Below are 22,369 nucleotides of genomic sequence, written 5' to 3' on the forward strand. Positions count from 1 at the left end.
AATCGAACCCATTGTGTCGGCGCTGCAACCCCAGTTCCCGTAATCGTTACCCCAGTGTTTGCCGCCCAACCCTGTTCCTGTGTGGTTGCCGCTCCACGCCCGAACAAAGCACACCTCATCCAACAGCCAGACATCTCACCGAGCCGCTGACTAGTACGTCTGTCTGGCAGTCGAAGGGTTGCCGGTTCAAACCCCACCCTGGGCGTGTCGAAGTGTCCTTGAGCAAGACACCTTAACCCCTAACTGCTCTGGCGAATGAGAGGCATCAATTGTAAAGCGCTTTGGATAAAAGCGCTATATAAATGCAGTCCATTTACCATTTAGTATAATCGGTGGTGTGCCAAATCAGGGTTGAAGAGAAAAACCTTACAGGGCGGTAGATCTCCAGGAGCAGGGCTGGGCAGGCCTGGCTTAGACTACCCCTCCGCCCACTCCCGTTACTGTATAATGACACAGTTATGTCAGCGTTGGGAGACTGGAGGCTCAGGTCGGGGCTTTCCGGTCATTAACGCTGACCTCCCCGCTCAGGGCTGGTCCAGCCTCCGGTGCTCCCAGAACCCTCTGCTGTGCCGACGGGTTTTTTATTCCTGTTGCGGAAAAACTTGCCGTTCCCTCAGCAGCAGGCCCAGGCCCTGTGTGTGTGTGTGTGTGTATGTGTAATTGGGATATGAATTATTTATAATTACAAGGTTGGGGGGGGAGCCATTATAATGGCCCCACATCACCAAGCTGTCTAAAAATGGGAGATGCATCCATCTCGCCGTGGGGGGGGGGAGGGTTGGGGGTGCGGGGGGTGCGGAGGGGGGGGTCTGATGAGGACTGTGCGTTCCTCCGCGCTCTCTCCAGTTTAATGAAGGACTGCGCTGAGCCGAGGAGCACCCGTCTCCCACAATAAGAAAAGTGATCAATATCCAGGGAGGAGAGCAGGGAGGAGGGAGGGGGAGAGGGAGAGAGAGAGAGAGAGAGGGAGAGAGAGAGAGAGAGACAGAGCGAGAGAGAGAGAGAGAGAGAGACGCTTCCACACCGGCCTGCTCTCTCTCCGAGGAAACGCAGGCAGGGAAACACCCAGCGGGGGGGACGGCAGATTTGAGGAAGCGGGCACGGAGGGGAATGCCTGGTGCTTTATGTAGCGAGACCAGCCATGGGAGAGCGGAGACTTCATGAGCCCATGAACGGGCAGCTAGCACCCGCGCACCAATCAGCACCAGGGCCCCGGTGACTTCTGCCATGCACTGCAAAGTCATTTGTAAGGCTGTTCATACGGCTCATAAGTCTGATACTGACGGCCACAGTATGGCGGCACCCAGAGCCCTCCCTCCCACTAGGCAGATTATGCACTGAGCCTAGGGTCCCGCCTCCTCGCCCAGAGCCCTGCCTTCTTGGGCTGGGACCCGCCTTCTCGCCCAGGGCCCCGCCTTCTCGCCCAGGGCCCCAGCAGCAGTAGCACTGGATCCCAAGCAGGAGAATCAGAAGGTGCAAATATTCTGGAGGGGCCCCCAAAAATTCTAGGGACAGCTCAGATATCCACCAGCCACTGCAGGAGTAATAAGGACTCACGCTTCCTTCGCAAACTAACCACCAGGCTCCAGTGACACTTGGCTATGGTCACATGACAGAGCCCAACCTCTGGACTGTTTAGATGGAGGGGTACAGGGTCTGTGAATCAGCTCCAAAATAGGATTCCTAACAGAGAGCATCATTTACTAAAGATGATCTACTCACATTGTGCCTCTCCACTTATCTGCATGGAACAAGACACAAGGTTCAGAGCCACTCCCTATACTGCCAGTTCACTACAGTGCCAGAGAGAGAGGGGGGGAGACATTATTTTGTAGTTTATCATTTTGCTAATAGCAGGGCCGTGTCTTGTAATGTACAGTTGGATGAGTTCCCTCTTAACGAACCTTGTTAAGAAAGTGAGCTTCAGAACTTGACAGCTATGCAAACAGCCATTGTTAACTTTTGTCTCTTCGCTTACCACATGCACACAAACGCTCACGCTCACTCACACAGACCCACCCACACACACACAGAAGCGCACACACACACACAGAGACACAAAGTGTTTTGCTGTGGGTGTTGTACAGAGGAGCGAAAGAATAGCTGCTTAACGAGAAGTCCTCTGTTCTGCGCATGTTTGAGTGCTGAATCTCCTGGACAGCACAGCCAGACAATGGATGCAATAGGCCAGCACGGCCTGTCAGTCACACAGTGCCAGTGGGTGAGAGGGAAGGAAGGGGGGAGGGGCAAAGTGATGCAGAAGGACCAATCAGAACAGAATGGTAATGGTAAATGGACTGCATTTAGATAGCGCTTTTATCCAAAGCGCTTTACAATTGATGCCTCTCATTCACCAGAGCAGTTAGGGGTTAGGTGTCTTGCTCAGGGACACGCCCAGAGTGGGGATCGAACCGGCAACCCTCCGACTGCCAGACAACCGCTCTTACCTCCTGAGCTATGTTGCCCCTATGTCGGACAGAAGAAGGGAGCAGCTGTAAAGTGCTACAAACCATGATGTCATGACGGGGGCGGGGCCAGGTGTACTCACGGTTGGGAGTGCGCTGTCTCGTAGCGCTCGAAGGCGTGGCCGAGGTCGTGCTTGTTGTTCATGTAGCACTGGGTGCACAGGTCGTAGTCGAAGCACACCTTGCACTTCCACCGCATTCCCATGATGCCGTGCTTGTCGCAGCTGTCGCAGATGATGTTGGAGTGGCGGACCCCTGGGTCAGAGAGCGAAGGGACGGCGTTACAGAGCAGAAGGAACTCACAACCGGACGGCACTGCACATCATCATCATCATCATCATCATCAACTCAGTCTGGGGCAGAACACTGCTCTGCTCTCACACATAGGTAAAGGTTTATAACATCCTGGGTGGACAGAATTTGAACTTGGTCTTTCACATCATTACTGACTAATTCTGCGGAGGGGGGGGGGGATACTGTACACTGCCCTCTCATAACAAGTAAAGAGTTATAAATTTAAATAATTTTACATCTTTAGTGAATAGAATTTGAACTTGGTCTTTCACAACATTACCAACTGATTCTGGGGGGAAAAATACTGCACTCCACTCTCTCGTAACAAGCAAAGGCTTATACATTTAAATAAAAAATTTTAATCCTTGGTGAAGAGAATTTGAACTTGGAACAAAGAGTCCAACGCAAACAACAAATAACAAACATTGCTTCCGGCTCTGAGCACTTTAAGCACTGCCTCTGTTAAAAAGCAAAAGCTCAGCAAAATGGCTCAGTCATCTTGGCTGGCACTCGCTCCTAAATTAATTAATGGAACACAAGCCCCGACCCCTTAATCCAAAAACCCATTTTTTTTAACTTTATTCATTCATTTACGTAAAAACAATAATAGCACTTGCTGGGCAGCGGTCTTTGGAGTTTGTCGGCTCAAAAGGTGCATTCACTGTCTTCTTAACAACATTTTGTGTGGTCATTTATTTGTGGTCTTTCTGTTTTTGCTCAAGTGAACGTAATCCAACGGACTCCCATGAATAATAAGGGGACTTTTGGGCCATGTGAGTTTTACTGACAGGAACGGGCCAGAGCCACAACAGGAGGCTTCCTTACAGGGGATCTGGCATCCTGGACAGGCCGCGCCCACCACAGCTTAAATGCACGTACAGGGAGAGCGTTTCATTTCCCCGAGCTCTTACTGGGGGAAAGTCAGACAATTCGCACCACAATGATGCAGTTACTCAGTGACCTTCGGAGTTTCTCTCTTCGCCTCTCCCTGCCAACTTCTCTCTTTCTCTCGCCCTCTCCGTCCAACATCTCTATCTTTCTCTCTCTCTCCTTCTAACATCATTCTTTCTCTCCACACTCATTTACTCGCACGCTCCATTAAACAGAAGTGCAATCCGGTTAATTATGAAATATGTACAGTATATGAATTTGCAATATACCATTTTCAGCCACCCCGCCCCAAAATCCCAGCACCCCTGTTACGGCAAAACCAGGACAGGAAACAAGGCGGGACCCGAGGGGAAGTGAGAGAAACGAAGAAGAAGAACACCGCACATCCCAAAGACAGGGAGCCACATAAGGGAGCCATTTTATAAAACAACAACAACCAACAACGACAAAAAGAGCCTTGATAAGCTCATCCTCCCCTCCACGAAAGCCTGTCCCAGGCCGTTCTCACGTCCTGCTTCGTTTCCGACGGGGCGTCTGTCGCTCAGCAGATCTCGCAGAAAGCAGATCTCTCAGAAGTCCCGCAGCGAACCCAAAGCCCGCTCAACGCCCCGCGGTGGCTAATTAAGGACCGCGATGACCTCATAAGCTGAGACCTCTGCGGAGCGGAGCGAAGCAAAGGCCCATCCCATTAAACGCGGGACTTAAAACTCCCCGGATTAAACGCGCATCACAAACACGGACGTGTCCGCGAAACGTTACCGCCGTTGCCCGCTGCCCGCTGCCCGCTCGTGAGCAGTCACCTTCGACTTAAAAGGTCACTCAAGGTCACCCGTGAAAGGGTTAACCGGAGCCTTTTTTTGGCGGATAATCACTGCAGAACGTTCCACCTGCGGTTTGATGACATTCACACAAAAAAACAAAAAAAAAACGCGTGCCTCAGCAAACGCTCATAAATAATGGATCTAAATTACACAAAGCAGGAACTGGGAGGAGGGCGTGCGCCTCGTCACGCAAGGCTTTTTATGCAAACAAATCATTCAGCGGGCGAGCGACTAATGGATCGCTCAAACAACGCAAACAGTTCAGCCCGCGAGAAGCCTTCGCTGCGGCAGTAAATCACGTTTGTCTGGTTAAGAGAAAAAAAAGAGAGCACATCTGAGCGGATTTCTGCAGCGTTGCCCAGACCGCCCTCCTAAAGAAGACAGAACGTCCAGTTTGACACGCACAGGTTTGGGAACACCATCGCAGTGCGGAGCACGACCGCGGCTAACAAGCGCTGCGGCGGTGTGCGGGGCATTAATTCAGTCCAGATTGTGTTGTCCTCCCGCTGTTGCCAAATCATTTAAACTTCTTTTGGGATACGAGGCTTTTAAGGGTCTCCATCTGCCGCGGGTGCCCTCCTGTACCCCTCTTGTCAATCCCAGCATGCCTCGCTCCCTCCCCCCACCCGCCCCCGCGGCAGGTGCGAGCGAGCGCTGGCTCGGCAGGTGGGGGCAGCTGTCACGGCGTGCGGCGTGTTAATCGGTCGATTTGGGCAGCGGGCGTGGACGTCGGGACACGCGGTGCCAGTCTGCTCCGGTAACGAGGAGAGAACGCCTCCACCGCACCCCACCGCCACACCTCACCACCGCACCCCTCCCACGTACCCCTCTGCCGCACCCCTCCTCCACACCCCACCTCCGCAACCCACCACCGGACCACCCCACTGCACCCATCCGCTGCACCCCTCCGCCTTGCTTGCCAACCAACGCCATCAGCTCCACGACCCCACAGATACACACGCGCTTCATTATAAGGAGAGCAGGCTGGAAATTAAGCGATATTACAAACAGCTTAAAAAGCAAGTTCTTGTGCGACTGTTAAACTTTTAAAATACTGTTAATGCGCATTTAATCTACGAATGAACTTCTAATTAGAATCTCGATTGAAAATCAACAAGATTCCCTGGCAACTCGAGGAAGAGCTGATTAGATAAACACAAACGCAGAGATCAATCTGTGTGTGCGTGCGAGTGTGTGTGTGCGTCTGACTGTCTTTGGGAGAGAAATCAGAAATCAGAAGAGAAAAGTCTAAAGGTAGCAAAACCCCTCTTATCAGGATGGTGTTCACTATATGAAACACATCTGTACATGTAAACATGAGATTTAAGTGTATAACAACAGAATGCAGGAGATCAGTACGTACTCTAAACACACTGGCTCGAGGTAATCTTTAAAATAACAAAGCTCTTAGAGTTACAGGTTCAGGCTTCATTCAGCAAAACCGCAACACACCTTGCGTGCGCTCCCACGCATTCTAAGCATTTTTTAACAGCAGAACCTTTGAGCTGCAAGCACTTTGAGAATGACTGTCATTTGAAAAGGATCTTGCCTTTACCACAGCCCTTCTTTAAAAAAAAAATTAATAATAATACATTTTTAAAAACAAGCCACTTTTACTTTGTATGTATAAAACTTAGTTTAATTTAACAGCTAATGGGCTAAACGAGAGGAAGGGTCTCATTAAGACAGTAAACGACTGAAGGAGAGCACGAGTAAATTAAACGGGTCAGTAAAAACGACGTGTGCCCATAACGAGCAGTGCCCGAATTAAGCAGAGCCTGTAATGAGCAGGGCTCGTCCCCTCATCGCAGGCCCCCTCTGAGGGGTGGGGTGGGGAGGGGACGGGGCGGGGGGTCAGCCGAGGACCCCGGGACTCACCGATCTGGGCGTTGTCGTACAGCAGCAGGTCGAAGGCGCCCTGGTAGCCCGTGCGGTAGTTGGTGCGGGTGCCGTTGTCCCACTGCACCACCACGGTCTTGTCGGGCGTGGTGGTGCTCCCCTGGCGCCCGATCTCCACCACCGTGCCCACGTGGCCCTCCCCGTCGTCCTGGCCGCCCCACTTCCAGTCCAGGCCGCGCACCACGCGCATGCCCACCTCCATCCCGCCGCGGGGCGGGGGCCTCCCCGGCTCGACGCGCTTCCGGGACCTCGACGCGGGGGCTGGGCGGGGCCGGGGGCCGGCTGGGGGGAGGAAGGGAGGGAGGAAGCTCTCCGGAGACGGCTCTGGGGCGACTGCCAGATCAAAAAACAAAAAAAGGAACGCGGGAAAGTTAGCATGGCGAGAACAGGCCGTTCAGCCCATTGGGGCTGGACAGGCTGCAGTACTCCAAATCTTAGGCTCCCGACAGGGGGGCCCGCAGACCGCTGGGGGTTCCCCAAAAGTACTGTAGGGGGTCCCTGTTCAGCTGGCACATGCACAGTTATAACCCACCCCCCCCCCTTCCCAGGCTAGAGCCTTTATAAAACTTTTCTTAAATATAGGCAAACACTTTTTCCTCGATGAAGGGGGTCCCCGGGAAGCCTTTGAGCCTGGGTTTGGGTCCCTGGATCAAAAAAAAATGCCTGGACTAAAATACAGTATCCAGCGATGTGCCAAGTCTGGTCTTTGGTCTTGAACACTATGATCTGCGCTTGTACTGCAGGTCTTGGTAAACGATTCAATGCAGAAACAATAAGAACACAAATAAACGACCAAACATTCAGTCAAATCGCTACTCCTAGCACTGATGTTTCAGTCACTAACCCCAAACACCAAAATCATTACAGCTCAAAGCAGCATGGGAACTTCCTGTTTCTCACATTCTCACGCCATTTTGAAAAGGCCCCCGGGGGGAGCTTCTCGAAACGCGGAGGAGCGACGAATCGAACCCCAGGCTGAAGAGCCACCACAGCTCGGCCTCACATCAGCAGGCAATCCCAAAAAATGAGAGCGCCTGCGCGATGTTCCTAAGGAGCGGTGCGCAGAGGCGCGCTGATGTCCCTCGCTTTAGGCTGGAGGGGCATGCCAGATAACTGCTACTTTAGTGAGCAACGGCCTCTAACCACACGCCTGGCAAGCATCACTAAGCTATCTAACGTTATCTCACCTGAAAGGGTCTACCAGTAATTTATGTACTGACATGGAAGCCATCACCCGATAGTCATCTGAGAATCCAGTATATCAATGTATATTCCTCCAGATATGCTTGCAGTCGTTATGCAAGGGCAGATTTTACTGGAACTTTCGTTCTGAAAATGATGAAAACCTGACTTCTGGAAAAGTAGAAGGCCATTCATTGGTCAAAGCACCATTACCTCATGATGCACTGCAATGAGTGCAGAAGTTCACACTCTCTCAGTGGACATCAATATGAAGAACTGTTGCAAGACGTTGCATAATGCTGTGCTTGACATGCATTTTTAACACTAATGTCATGAGTCTATTGCCGCCTTTGGCTACACTTTCCCAGGGCACCAACGTCAGTGCAGTTACTTCTTCTGTCCGTCTAACTTGCCCGGGTTAGAACAAGTTAAAACTGTTCGAAATTGGCACACACGAATGAGCACACGTTCGCGTTTCAGTGTACCTGCTTTCTGAATGGCCAGCCAAGTCTTCCTCTCTTAATTGAGGACACGTGTAAAAATTAACTGCTCCCAAGCGTGAAGCTCGCAGTTAAGCGTTTAATAGGTCTGACTCAGGGGGTGGAGGGCCCTCTATAATCGTTCCCTCTTTTCATGGGTCGTTTCACACCTTCGTTTCCGAAACACAGAGGGGTACCCGCTGCTACACCCCGCCCCGCCTTCGCTTGCATCACCCGGGCCAGCTACCCGCTGTAAACATCGCTTCACTCCCCAAAATCTCGCACCTTTCGGGGAACTGGTCACCCCCACAGAGTCTCAATCTGCAGGCAGGACTGCAGCAGGTTTGTCTGAATAAGCAGGTCACGTGGATTAATTAAGATGAGTCCACCAATAGTGCCTCAACCTCTGTGCTGGTGAAACTGTTTTTCAGGGATTCTTCACATCTCCAGAAAAGTAAATGTAGGTCTTATCCACAGGATCCAGACTGCACACCAAGAAATGGTGTGGGTGCACCAGCTATCAAAGTGGGAAGCACATAATTCTGCCAATAATTATACTTTTGTTTTCTGCTGTATCAAAGCCAAATCCAAGGCAAACAGTGCCCCAGGCGGCCATCTCATTTTGAACCCTACTGTTCATTTTCTGTGGCTGCAATTTCTACCTGGCAAACCCTTTACCAGATGACATATGTTCAAAAAATACTTCCAAAATGTTATTTGAAATGCAAGGACTTCATGTGAGGTTTAATGGCATCCCACAGTCTTTGGATCACAACTTACAGTTCCACTTTTTGGATGGGGTAGGGTAGGGTCGACTGAGCATGGGGTACAGGGCAGGGCTGACTGTGCAAGCATGTTCTTTTACATTAACGCCCTGTTAACACACCCCCCAATTACCCTAGCCTGTATGTCTTTGGACCGCGGAAGGAAACCCACGCACTCAAGGAGACAACATGCAAACTCCACACAGGAAGGCCCCGGCCAGGACTCGAACCCGGCACTCTGCTGCTGCAAAGAAATAACCTGCAATTTTAATTCTATTCCATCACGCCCCCCTCCCCCAGCTGACAGCTGGCTGATCTCATCACAGGCACCCGCCTTTCGGGACAGTGATGTCATTAAGAGAATAAAATACAGAGAGGAAGGTCAAAGGTCGGACAGTCGTGAAAGGGAAGCCATCATCTGGTTCTTAACCACAGATCGCAGGCCAGCGGTGACTGAGCTCTCTGGGGACAATGCAGGCAATTGCGTTACAGCCTTTTTTTTTTTATATAATGAAAAAGGCTAGAAGCAACTCTATAAAAAGACACATGCTGGGCAAAGAATTGGAGAGAGAGAGAGAGTGTATGTGTGTAAATATATGTGTGTGTGTGTGTGCATGAATATGTGTCTGAATGTGTGTGAGAGTGTGTGCGTGGGCAGAACAGACGGAGCTGCAGTACTCATCCCACACACACACACACACACACACACACACACACACACACACACACCTCGGCTTCCCGCTCAGACTGTGGGAGGCACACAGCTCCAGGCGAAGCTTCCCCATACCGCTCGTCTGCCTGGGCAGAACACTCACACAGACGCCAGAAAGTCAGAAAGAACCCTGAAGAGAAATCATGGAGGCTTTCCCACACACACACACACGCACACACACACGCACGCACACGCACACACACACACACACGCAACCTCAGCTTGGCAACATCGAGGCTTTTTTCTTCTAAACAGTGGGAAGTCATGCTTGAAGTTAACAGAGCAGCAGCACTACGTATAAAGAAGCTTGCGTAACAGGCACTTAAATAAATATGAAGATTTCAGCAACAATTCCTTTAGCAACTAAAGCGCAAAGGGTCTGTACCCTTGATTGAAAGGAAAAAGAAAAACAAAAAAAACATTCTAAGCAGCATCTCTGGTTCCATATATCAACAATGATGTTCAGCAGTCCATGTTCAACAGAATAGCCGAGCATATCTTGCTATAACCAACATGTGGACGCAGCTAGCTTGCACTGAAGAGCACCCCAATTAAGGATTTAACACTGTTCCCACCTACGTATTGTCAACCCGGGGCCAAATTATTTCATAATTATTTCAGAATTTTGAAAAAAACATATTTGTTTTCCTTAATGTGCCATCAGCTGTGAGCAATAAAACCACCCGGCTACTTCGACATCCGCGCGAAGCTGGCCAATTAAAACTGACCTCTTCCTCTCCATCCACAACTCAGACAGACGGTCATTTACAGAAGAGCGCGCAAGCCAACTGCCACCACCGAGAGCGAAAATAAGCCAGAAAAAAAAGGAAAAATGGTCAGCATTCACTCTGTCAACAACTATAAAAAGACCCATTTATAGAGCACAGAAGAATGCTAAACACAAAGATGGTGGCACACAGCTCCAAATCCTACAGCGACGGCTCCCCGCGAACTCACCCTGGCTGAACTTGCACAGGAGGGCTACGAACTCGTCCTCGTCGGCAATAACGACGTACGACCGGCGGCACGGCAACGCTTGCGTCTCCATGGTTACAAAACGAACGGAAGTCAGCGGAGGGGGAAAAAGACAGAGCTGTACAGGGAAGAGAGAAATTTGCCCAGCCTGGCTGCCAAATTCTGCCCCTCAGGGGTACCGGCGAGAGGTGCAAGGTCGTCTTCAAAGCCGTCCGCCGCGCTCCTGAGCGAGGTACGCGCCGTATCGCTAATCTCCCGAACTCCGACGCTTCCCCTTCCTGTTGTCGGCGAGCGGGCGATTCCGGCGGTCAGTCGGTCGGTCGGTCGGTCAGTCGGTCGGTCCTTCGTCCGGCGAGCCCTGACACTGCCGTCCCCGGACCCGGTTGCGGATGGGGTAAATATCGATCGGGGGGGGGGCTGGACGCGCCCCCGCTTCCCAGGGAGGAGAAAGCCCAACGCCGTCCCCCCCGGGGCGTCCCGTCAGAAAACACCCGGCGCGCGTCAGCAGGAAGGGTGAGTCAGAGACAGCTCGCGACTTCACGAGCCCGCAGAGGCGCGGCTGACTGAGCCCAGCCCGGGTGTAATTATCGCCCCGCAGCTCGACGGTGTTAAAATGTGACGTTTCACAACCGCGTGTGTGTGGGGGGGGACACAAAATCATCCGAGGCCACGGAAGAGAGGGGGGATAACCAGGGGAGGAGCCGTTCTGCCTTTCTGCTGTTCAGCGAGGCCGGTAAAATGGCCGTCATTGGTGCAACATAAAGATAAGGCTTTAGGGCATCGGTGAGCACAAGCTATCTCGCAAAGATAACAACTACAACGACCGCAGAGAACACAACGATACGGCCACGCGTAGACTACTGAGAGAATGAATCACGATCACAAGTAAAACAACCTTTCAGTTGAATGAAATAAATGATGATTTTACTGATGGGGATGGCACTACAGGACCACGATCAGTCATCTTCCTGTAGAAATACATGTAGTGATACCAGGACACCGTCATGCCTCATGAACTCATTAAATAATGATTGTGGGGGTGCTGCTGGGTGGCTAATCCAGTTAAGGAACCGTTCTGGTGTGCAATGACTGTGTCACCAATGAATGGGAGGGTTCAGTCAAACGAGGGCGGGAATTGGGCAAGTCAACTTAAAAAAAATTTTTTTAAATAAACTATGATTGTTGGAACCTCAGAACAATTACTGGAACTGTATGTACAATAATGTGATCATTTCAATGATCAACCCGCCTGACTGGTTTTAACAGGCACAGTGCAAACAGAGGCACTACACCAAGGTCATAAAATACACTCAACAAAGACATCAGAAGCGCTCTTCTACACACGAGAGGCCGCAGTCCTCCAGTGTTTGCATACCGTGCGCTGCAACTTGCGAACAGGAGGCTATTCGGAGAACAGCACGCGTTATCAGAAAGGTTATCTCCTGCAACACCAATCGTAGCCTCCTGCAGAAACCGCTGGCTGAGCGAGCGACTGAACCAACGAGAGGACCGACGTCCAAAGTAAGACCGCGCCGCCCGTCGATCCGCTCACAGAGAACCGGCGTGATGAAACCGCGGGGCAAACGCCACCGTGCGACTCCCGAGCGACGGCGCAGGCCCGAGCGCGGCTCCTTCCTCGTAGCGCTGAGGCGAACCGCGAGCCGCCAAAGCCGTTGACATGCCGGTGACATGCCGGTGACATGCCGGTGACATGCCGGTGACATGCCGGCGCTGCATGCGCTGCAGAGAGAGTTGTGCGTGTGCACAAGTACAGAACGCCGTCTGCCAAAGGGGGACGACAGAACCCTGGCACTCGAAAAACAAGGCTGCCTCAACGTCAAGGTTAGAGAGAAATCAGTGTGCGCGCACGAACACAAACACACACACACACACACACACACACACAGGAAAAAAGCACACAGGGAGGTTGAGAGACACACACATGCACACGCATACACACACACAGACACACAGAAGTAAAAAGCATACAGAGAGAGAGACACACACACACACGCAGACACACACACAGGAAAAAAGCACACAGGGAGGGAGACACACACATGCACACACATACATACACACAGAAGTAAAAAGCATACAGAGAGAGACACACACACATACACACACATGCATACATATACAGACACATAAACGCACTCACACACACTTACACTTGCACAAACACAATTCGAATAATCCAGTAGAAGCTGTTCTTGAAAGATACTTGAATATGTTTCACCGTTTGTTACCGATCTCATGACAGAACTGCAAAGTACGATTTGATAACCTTTCGTTCTGCTGTGGGAACAAGAGGTAAAATGGCAACAGCTATTAAAAATAACGCTGAAAGCCACAAAGACTGAGCACTGGAGACACCCCCCCGTTTGAGCTGTGTGGACAGTAACAAGCCCTCAAAGGACAGGACCGAAAATCACACAGAGACCTGCAGTACCGGAGAAGGGTAAACGGTAAGTGGACTGCATTTATATAGCGCTTTTATCCAAAGCACTTTACAATTGATGCCTCTCATTTACCCATTCACACACACACTCACACACCAACGGTGAAAGGCTGCCATGCAAGGTACCAATCAGCTCGCTGGGAGCTCGTTTGGGGGGGGGGGGGGGAGGTCCCCAGAGAGGCTCTGGTGAGGCACGGGAGCTGGCGCGGGTCCGGTCAGGAGCGGAACATTCCGGGTGCCTTGCGCCATCAGTCTCCCAGGAGACAGCGGCTCCCGCTGGCGGGCAGAGGACAGCGCCACTCAGGGGCTCGGTCTTGCCCTGTCAGGCCAACGCTGCAGCCCGCCCCCACACCACTCACCCAAAACTTCAGCCTCCCTACAACGCACACACAGCAACAGGGCCCAGGCTTTTTACACCACGGGTCACACTGCTTACACAGGACAGCAACCAGGGGTGCACCGCCGTTAATCGGGGAAGGAGTCGTTTTGGTTCAACGGCGCACTTCCTGCCCGCCAGCACATGCAGGAAGGAGCGCTGGTGTAGGAGGGCATGCTGGGCACTTGGCGGCGTTCCCCCCCCGGGCACGCCACCTGCCAGGGCATGTCCTTGCCAATCTATTTCTGAAGGCTAAGACTGGGAGGGGGGGCGGGCGGGGGGGAATAAACAGCTCTGCTACAGCAGATGGGCAGCCCGGGCACACTGCTGGGATTCTGGGGGGGGGGGGGGCAGGCGAGATAAAGAGGGACATGGAGCAAGAGAGAGGAAGAGGGAGAGAAAGAAAGGGAGGGTGTGAGGAGGAGGGAGAAATAGGGAGGGAGGGAGGGAGGGAGGGAGGGACAGAAAGGAGGGAGGGGAGGGAAGGAGGGAGAGAGGGAGCGCCGAGGGCCTCCCTGTGAGTCCTGCATAGTTGCCTCCCACACAGCTCAAAATCCTATAAGGGGGCGGAGCCACAGACTTCACAGGACAAGGAACTGGCGGCAGTGTCCTGATTCTGAGAGATGCGACAAAAATCAGAAATACTAGCATTCGAAGAAAACTCACCACTCGACTTGTTCTTCAGTGCTCTTTCAAGTAATGATATCTAGAAGGTTTCCAAAAAACCTGACTGACTAGCACGCGAGTGTTATTCAGTTTAGTAAGGATATGAAGAGGCCTATAGCAACAGAAAGGGTAAAATGAACAATGAAGAAAATGTTTTCTTAACAATCTCATAAAACCAGATAAAACTAAATATTTGTTTTATATATATCAAAAACTGCAACCCCCCTCCCCCTGACTATTTCCAGTGTCAGTCTCTTATTTTTTTAAAGTGACAGCAACGTGTATTGTTGTATAATATCAAGGTTCATCAGTCCTTCTAAGTTCTATAATATTAGGCACACACAGGACGGATGTGGTCTAAATAAAGTTGTGTTCTTGATCTTCAGACCCTCTCATTTGAGGTCAGAGTTGGATTCTGGTCTTGCGTTCTCTCATTTTGCTGAAGCCATTTTTCTTAAAGTAAACACTGGAAAACAGGCGCACATGGGAACACACCATTTTCTGTTTTTTTTCATCACGGCTTCTTGAACCAGGGTGGCAGTGTACAACAACGGTCTGACACTGGTTTCTACAAGGCTTTCACCTCAAAGGTTGTGGGTTCGAATCCCCCACTGAAGCACTGCTGTTGCACCCTTGCGCAAGGCTCTGAACCTGCATGGCTTCAGTACAGGTCCAGCGGTATAAATGGGATTGTGTATAAAAAAATGTGATCTGCGCGAGTGGTCTGGATCGTCCCATCGGAGAAGGACCGTAACGTCTGCTGCAGACCACTGAAAATTCCGCTTTGCCAACAGGTCTGCCGAGTCTTCAGTGTCGATGGCCAGTCAACTCCCTTGTTTTGTAAAACCTTGAGCGTTTCATTATTACATTAAATATTCTATGGCATAAATGCTCTGTGGTTGTACATCTTGGTTTCTTGTGCAAAAGTAGTGTGGTGACAGACAGCAACTGTTTGGTAGGTATACACAGAAGCTCACAACATGCAGGCGACTGGACCCAACATTAGCAGAATCACACAGGAAGCGGCAGTTTGCGGTTACATTAGGAAATTATGCAGATTTTGAGAGGTACCGGTGTGTGGCTGATTGATTTTCCTGATTTCACGAGTACTCCCTAGTTCAAAACAAGACTGTTAGTTATCAAGCAAATTGCAGAAATTTAGGGAAGGGATTATTACTGTTCAGATCTCAATGATTGCCTCCAATTTCTGTCTCTCTGTCTGTCTTGTTTGTGTGTGTGTGTGTTTGTGTGTGTGTGTGTGTGTGTGTGTGTGTATATATATATATATGTGTGTATGCCTAGTCCAGGGCTGCCCAACCCAGATCTACCGTCCTGTACACTTTCAATTCAACCCCAATAGAAAATGTTGATTCTACTAAGTATCAGCTCAATATCTCTAGCAGTTGAACGGAGTGTACTTTGTTAGGGTCGGAGTGAAAACCTACAGGACGGTATCTCCAGGAAGAGGGCTGGGCAGCCCTGGCCTACTCAGTACACTACTGCCCTAGTCAGTAAACCAGGAGTGACTAATCAAGACTGACGACATGTGATGTAGGATTCGCCCCCCTAGGCGGTGTGTAAGACTAATCTCCCAAAATGAGCACCTCGTATGACTTAAATGCGAGGTTTTAACTGCCTCGGGGTTAGAGACAAAGGCCATAGTCCTTGATGGCCCATTCACCCAACAACACTGATCACTAATCAGTATTAAGCAAGTGAGTCACAGAGCAGGCATTGTGCATAATGTGCTGAGCAAGGATCAAAGATCAGCGCTGCTGAGTGGAACAGCGACTGCTTTCAAATGCCCAAAATGCAAAGACACCGGTGACAAAATGGCCGGTAGTCCACCACAAACAGACTTTGTCTGTATGTCAATCATACCACATGCGTTGTGTGATAACCTACATCTCCATTACGCTTAGTATGGTAGTTAGGAGGCTTAACTTGGAGCCAAAATGTTCAACTCACACGTGAGGTGATGCCGTTATTTTCTTAAGCAATGTACACTTCAGTAACCCCCTATAGAAAATACCTAGAAATATAAACGATCAGAATAGGCCGTGCTGTCTGAGTACATTCGGTTAAAGCCGTTCGACTACGAAAGTTAACAGTAACAAGTCATAGGACCTGTGAGGTAAATGTGTTGTTTGCACAGTAAATGTTAATCAAGCTGCTCCAAAAACAGACTCAAAGGGGAAATTGGGCCATTTTAAATATCCTGAAACCTGAAATTGAGGAAAATGTTTATTTTTTTTATTTTATTTTGTAAAAGCACAGACCTTTTTAATCACAGATAGCAGACTGCATCTTGTCGTCGACCCAGCGTTATTCTGGGAACACATCTCAAATCTCACACTCTCCCTCGAAAGATTCATCCAGGTTGGGTGGGCAGACGCAGACCAAAATACGCGAATACAGCATTTTCACAGCATTTAAGCCTACGGTATTTCCACTTCGGTTTTAAAACGTCAGAATAACCTGTTTCCGATAAGGAAAAACGATAGGTATTGGAAACTTTTGAATGAATAATGTAGCTATAATTGAAACAGTTTATCTATTGCACCGTTAGCAGGCTATGTGGCCCGACGCGGGTTGTCATTTTATGTGAGCATTTCTCAACGAATGGGCACGCCCCCAGTGCTCACACACAGACAGACGCGCAAAAAATAATTAAAGGTATTATTACCCATACGTTTCAGGCCGCTACGTAGCATCTTTACCACGCGGCTCTTCCTTTTCTCGTTGTCAGACTTTCCGGCTAACGCCCGCTTCCAAAAGATGATGTTCATTCTGGGACCGCCCCAGAACACAAGTGCCACTACAAGGATCCGTGGGTGAATTAACCTGCCGCAGCAGGTCTGTCCTGTTTGCCTGCGTGTGAACTTTGCTCTTTGTTTTGGAACATGTACTTTTTGCTCTTTTTGACAAGAGGATGTGGCTCAATGTCTTAAACTGGCAAGCTTGAATACATAGAAGTGATTTAGTTTAAATAACTGCTGTTAATAGAGTAGATCCACTGCTTTTACAGCATAAAAGCACTCTCTATATAATTGGAACGTACTTTATAAGTCGCACCCGAAAATTCACCCGCTGTCTCATTGGCCTGCGTTGATAGACCTATATCACACATTTTAAGAATAGTGATACGAACTGAACGTTAAAAGATTAAAACAACTGATGTAATAATCACCGGTTAATAACCAACAAACCCACTAGGTCCATTTCAGCACAATGTTGCAGCTTGAAAGCATCTATATTGACATATTTAATTTTTAAAAACAGACTTTATAAATACAAAATAACCTTTAAAATCCCAAGAGTGTATCAAATACATTTCTGCAAAGCTGTGGCATTTAACTGTTTCATGAGACTTGAAATGTACAATATCTGGCTAATTAAGGGGGGAAAAAATAAGATTATTTTGTATTCATTCTTACTTTTTAATTAATGAAATGAAAGAGAAAGATCGCATAATAATATGGATTGTGTTTTTTATTTTATTTCAGGATTCGTTTTGAATTAATCGGAAGCCTACTAGCTGTGCTTTCATATTTTGGTCTCATGCAAAATGCAGTGATACGCATTGAAAAATGCTAATAGCCAACCACCTTTTTCAGTATTTCCATCTTTAGCCAAGCAGCCATAACAATGTTAACTATCTACCCTCAAGCAAGCAAGAAAAGAGCTGATTCTCACAATACATAATGGCTAACTAGCTACATGGGTGGCAACATGGAGTTTTGCTCTTTTTTCAGTTGGACAGGCCACATGTAAAAAGTAATATCATATGCTTTTCATATAGCCATACATTATACAACTATAATAAGAAAACACAAAAAGAAATATACAGGAGCCGTTTAATCTAGTATTACAAGGGGATGTTGGCCTAAATATTAACCCCACACGCAGTGGCGTAGGTTTCGTTTGGACATTGGGGGGGGACACATTAAGTGGGGGGTCTTCCCCCCCCCCCCCTCAGGAAATTATGAGCGTCAAACACTTCATTTCCTGCATTCTGGTGGATTTTTATGCACCAATTTGTGCCTTTTCTGTATCATTTTAAAAGTCCTCTGCTTCTTTCATGTTTTTATAGGGGGGGGGGACAAATGCACATGTTCTAAATACTGAGGGGGACGTATCCCCTGCGACCCCCACCCCCTCGAAATCTACGCCTATGCCCAAACGTAATCTCTGAGATTTCAAAAACAAGACTTGGACCCACTTACTAACGTAATCAAAAAACCAAACAAACTATACTGAAGTGCTCAGTGTATTTATCAGAGAGTGACTGGGTAAACACTGGACTGCCTGCTGAAGTTATGTCATTTGCAATGGGTCAAAGTTTTGTCTTTGGTCTTACCCAGGACAAATTCAACCCCCTCACCGCAGCCTGTGTGGGTTTAGTGGTGTTTTTTTAAGATAAGGTATTTGCATTAGCACCAGCACTCACTAACATTATCATTTCACGCCGAGATGCCGGGCTTTTAAAAATAGATTTGCATCAGTTAATTTAATCAGGTAAAGGAAAGGTGTTGGTCTGCCTTCCCAGTTCAACTCAAATAAATTGATTATATATTTTTTCCTTCTAACTGTAAGGATAACTTGATTTTTATTCTAGAATACTGACCTACTACACAGCAATGATTGTGGGTTAGAAGCATCTCGAGTCCTGCTCTAGTTTCCTGCATAGTAGGACACTCTTATAGCGGAATTTATTATACACAGAAACGGTACGTCTATTCTTCGTGATGCATTTACGAAAGGAATTCTTCACATAGCAAATTATTTATTCGTCAGCACTCCGAAAACTCGTCATAATAAAAGAAAACAAACATCCCGCATTTTGATTGGAATACAACAGACAATCCTCTTTTTAAATAAGCAGCGTAATCGCAACAGCTGTAGCCTCAGGGCAGTGATATACAGCCCTGCACCCAAAAGACATGACTGGCTGCTACAAGCACACAGGACAGCTGCAATGAACTCATGCATACAAATGCTAGCTATGCAAGCATTTAGAAATATGGTAAATACAGTACATGTCTATATTTATATCTATATCTGCAAATGCCAAAAAAATCCCCAAATAGAAAAAATATAGGCACAATAAAAATGAATGAAATAACCATGCCGGTAATATTACCGTTTAATATGTCACGGTTTGTCTCTTTACCTGTTGGAATAAGCGGGGGCCAGCAAACAATATTCAAGGCGCCAAACGGGGAGGACTAGGCGACCGATCTTTCAGAGGCGCGAGATGCTGAAGAGCAGCGGTCCAGCCGCCGCCGCAGCAGCAGCACCCCGAAACCAGCTGCGGCGGGTGTCCTGGGGGGCGCGAGCCTTGCGCGGTGAGGTAGCCCTCTCTGAATTAAAATGAGACAGAACGCGCTGCGTCCCAGAGCCAGATTAATCAGCAGCCACACCACCGCCGGGGCCAGCAGGTTGAGCCGCGCACGCCGCCGTCTTCTGCGGAGACATCGGCGATTAAAAAATAAATAAAACGAATAAAGGGAAATAAAAAAACGGAGACGTCGGGAGGGAGGGATCGGCTTTGCGCTGGAGGATGCGGTGGGTATTTAGCCCATTGTGTGCCTAGTCAGAAGGGATTATCTGAGAAGGACGAGGAAAGTGGAAACGGCGCGTTCAGGTCGTCGCACGCGCACGCGCGCACGCACACACGCCCGCACTAACACAGAGGCTGACGGCTTCTGTCTTCGCTGTTCCTGGTGCTATTTCTGTCTCTGGCAAACCCCGGTGACACACATGCGCGCGCACACACACACACCACGCGCTGTGCTGGTTTTCTTCTCATTACCCAGGAACACCTCCGCATGCGTGGGTAAACAGAAGACATGAGCAGGAATATCTCTCGTGCAAAACAGAGGCAGTGGAGGGGGTTGGCTCTGTGCGTGTGTCTGTTGGGGGGGGCGGGGGTCTTAAGAGAGCATGAGCTGAAAGGGAGGGGCTGACGACGGGTGACGATAAATCAGCACCTGCCATGACTCTGTTCTTCACTTAAAAACCCCCTGGAGATCCCCGGGCTCAGGGAGAGGGGAAGAAAGGAGAGAGAGCGAGGTCTATTCCCGAGACCACGGGACGCAGGGATAAATCCGGGCGCAGCTGTCGGAGGCGTGGACGCTGTCCAGACCCAAGCTGCATTCCCTGCTCGCGAGCACCCAGCCGCGAGAATCGCACCGCTCTCCACCGACGCTACTGCCACGGTCCGCACGGCTTGGATAAAAAAAACACGCAAACGCAATCGCGCAGGCACTCGCGCATGCACGGCCGCACGTTCGCACCGCAACAACAAAGTTGTAACTGCCAGAATGACGGCAGAGCCGCTCTGGTGTGCGATTTACGCCTTAAAAACCAAAGCACAACCAAAGCACACTACAGTCATGTTTCCAAAAACAAAGAGCGCTTTGTTGTCCACCAAGGTCAGCCATATCAAAAATGGCCTGACTGAAATGCCAACTCCCTTCAAAGGGACTAATCTGGGATTTTATTCATTTGTTTCTCCCGTTCATCTTTTAAAGGTTCAGAACTGGAACACAGAACAAAGCCAAAAAGGACCAGGCTTCCGCAGGTAGCCTCCCTGTAAATCCGGCAGCGTGAGCAAGTCCACGTACAGAGACGTACAACACTTCGCTTGCCAGCAAACAGCACTGGGAGCTCATTCTTGGTTCCAGTGAGTGATCTTGAGAAATTTCTGGTTGTTGTTGAAAAAAAGAAAAGAAAAAAAGATCTCCCAGACTCTTGCTAGAGATACCTTGCTAGCCATCGTGTGGGCATCTTCGCTATTCGGGTCAGTGATCTGCTGTGCAGACGCTCAGACTCATATCCTGGTGAAGGGACGCTTCCTCTCTACCCTTCCTAAATCCCGAGCGATGAGGAAAATACCCTGAACGAGCTCTGGGTGGAAATGTCAGTCAAATGAGGAAAGAGAGCATAACTCATCGCTCTGCGCTGAGTGGCACGCGCTAAGGGGAAACGGCTCGTGCGCTTTTATCTCCTCCGGGCCAGAGCCTCGACCCCTGGGCCGTGACACTGTGCTGCCGAAGCCCATACGGCCTGGTCCTCGGTGCCATCAATCTAGACCCGCGGTCCGCAGGGCACCGAGTACAACTGCCACTTTCCGACGTGGTGTTCCCTGGCACTGGGCCCTTGGAGCAAGTACTTCTGGTGCTCAAACAGCCCTTCCTTGCTAAAGTTTTTCTTTTAAAAGAAAGGTTATGTTAATTTTCTCCTGCACGGGACCCCTTGCTATTGACAACGAACGCTCGTTGCGGTCACAAAAGGCAGGCCTTCCCTAAGGGTTTTTAAAAAGGAAAAAGGTTTTGTTAAATTTGTTCATGCCCACTTCTAACACATTGCTTTTTGCACCAACCTCCAAACACAACAAACAAAACGGCCTGTCAGTTATCTTCTAAGAAGGAACAGTCCAAGACACACCCCTAAAACAAGAGCAACTGCAAACACCACGCTCCCAAAACTATAGCAGCAATCAAACCCTGATTGTGCTTCTGGTGTAGACGCTATGCTGAGGTTTTCAAAAAAAATTTAAAAGGGGGGGGGGTTGGCTCTATGGATATTTTTTGCAAGCTACTGCTGTAAACAACTGATGTATTATTCAAGAGACTGCAGTTTTCTAAAAAAAAAAATGTTTGAGATAATATCACAGCCTTTGCAGCTCCAAGACTTCCTAACTCCAGTGAAGGCCTCGTTCAATGCCAAATTTCTGGTTTTTACTCACAGAACGTTCAGCTTTCTGTAAACCAACACAATTTTTTTCCAGCAAAAGAGAAGGTATAAAAATGAGATAAGAAAAAGTTAAACTACTTCAAAAGTAATTGAGGAGATAAGATAGGGTAGTATATGATGTGTAACCCTTTTAAATCAGTAATGTTTAAACATTAATAACACCACAGAAATACGTTAGGAAATCAGGCAAACCACCGGGTCTGGGAATGATATAGGCCTGATCAATCCTCCTTGATTGCTAACCTTAAGGTCATAACTAACCACCATATCAGTTAAAACATGGGGAAGATAAACTACCTGGAAAGGTAACAGTTTATTACACTATGACTTCCATAGTCTCCGGGCTAGGGGGCACACTGCCTTGGTTTGAAATTACAAACGTAATGCTCCAAGCTAATACATTCCTGTTAATTTCAGCCTAACACCTAATCTGGAATTTAAGCCATTTATCAGCTAAACAGACATTTAAACAGCCTTTTGGTTGGTTCTCACTTTTATTTCAGTGCATACTAGTAATTAATTCAGTAACTCAGCCATGTCTGTTTATGTGTTCATTTGACAGTTGTTACTAGGCATAGAACAAATAATCAACCAAAACAATCACGCCCAATTCTACTAATTAG

General features: G+C 48.9%; 1 protein-coding gene across 7 annotated transcripts in view; it reads right to left on the reverse strand.

Moving 5' to 3' along the window:
- The window catches only part of mib2 (MIB E3 ubiquitin protein ligase 2), a 70,093-nt gene that overhangs the window by 42,033 nt on the left and 5,691 nt on the right, over nt 1-22,369 (reverse strand). For 2 of the 7 annotated variants that reach the window (XM_064300858.1, XM_064300855.1), the window contains exons 1-3: nt 16,672-16,839; nt 6,350-6,703; nt 2,549-2,720 (exon numbers count right to left, since the gene is read on the reverse strand). In XM_064300858.1, coding sequence (XP_064156928.1) covers nt 2,549-2,720; nt 6,350-6,703; nt 16,672-16,774 — 629 coding nt within the window. In that variant the 5' untranslated portion in view covers nt 16,775-16,839. Of the gene's footprint in view, nt 1-2,548; nt 2,721-6,349; nt 6,704-16,671; nt 16,840-19,158; nt 19,691-22,369 lie in introns of those variants that run through there. The other 5 variants (XM_064300859.1, XM_064300857.1, XM_064300861.1 and 2 more) reach the window with 4 other exon arrangements.

Source organism: Anguilla rostrata, chromosome 11 (genome assembly GCF_018555375.3).
Source record: "Anguilla rostrata isolate EN2019 chromosome 11, ASM1855537v3, whole genome shotgun sequence".
NCBI classification, from domain to species: Eukaryota; Metazoa; Chordata; class Actinopteri; order Anguilliformes; family Anguillidae; genus Anguilla; species Anguilla rostrata.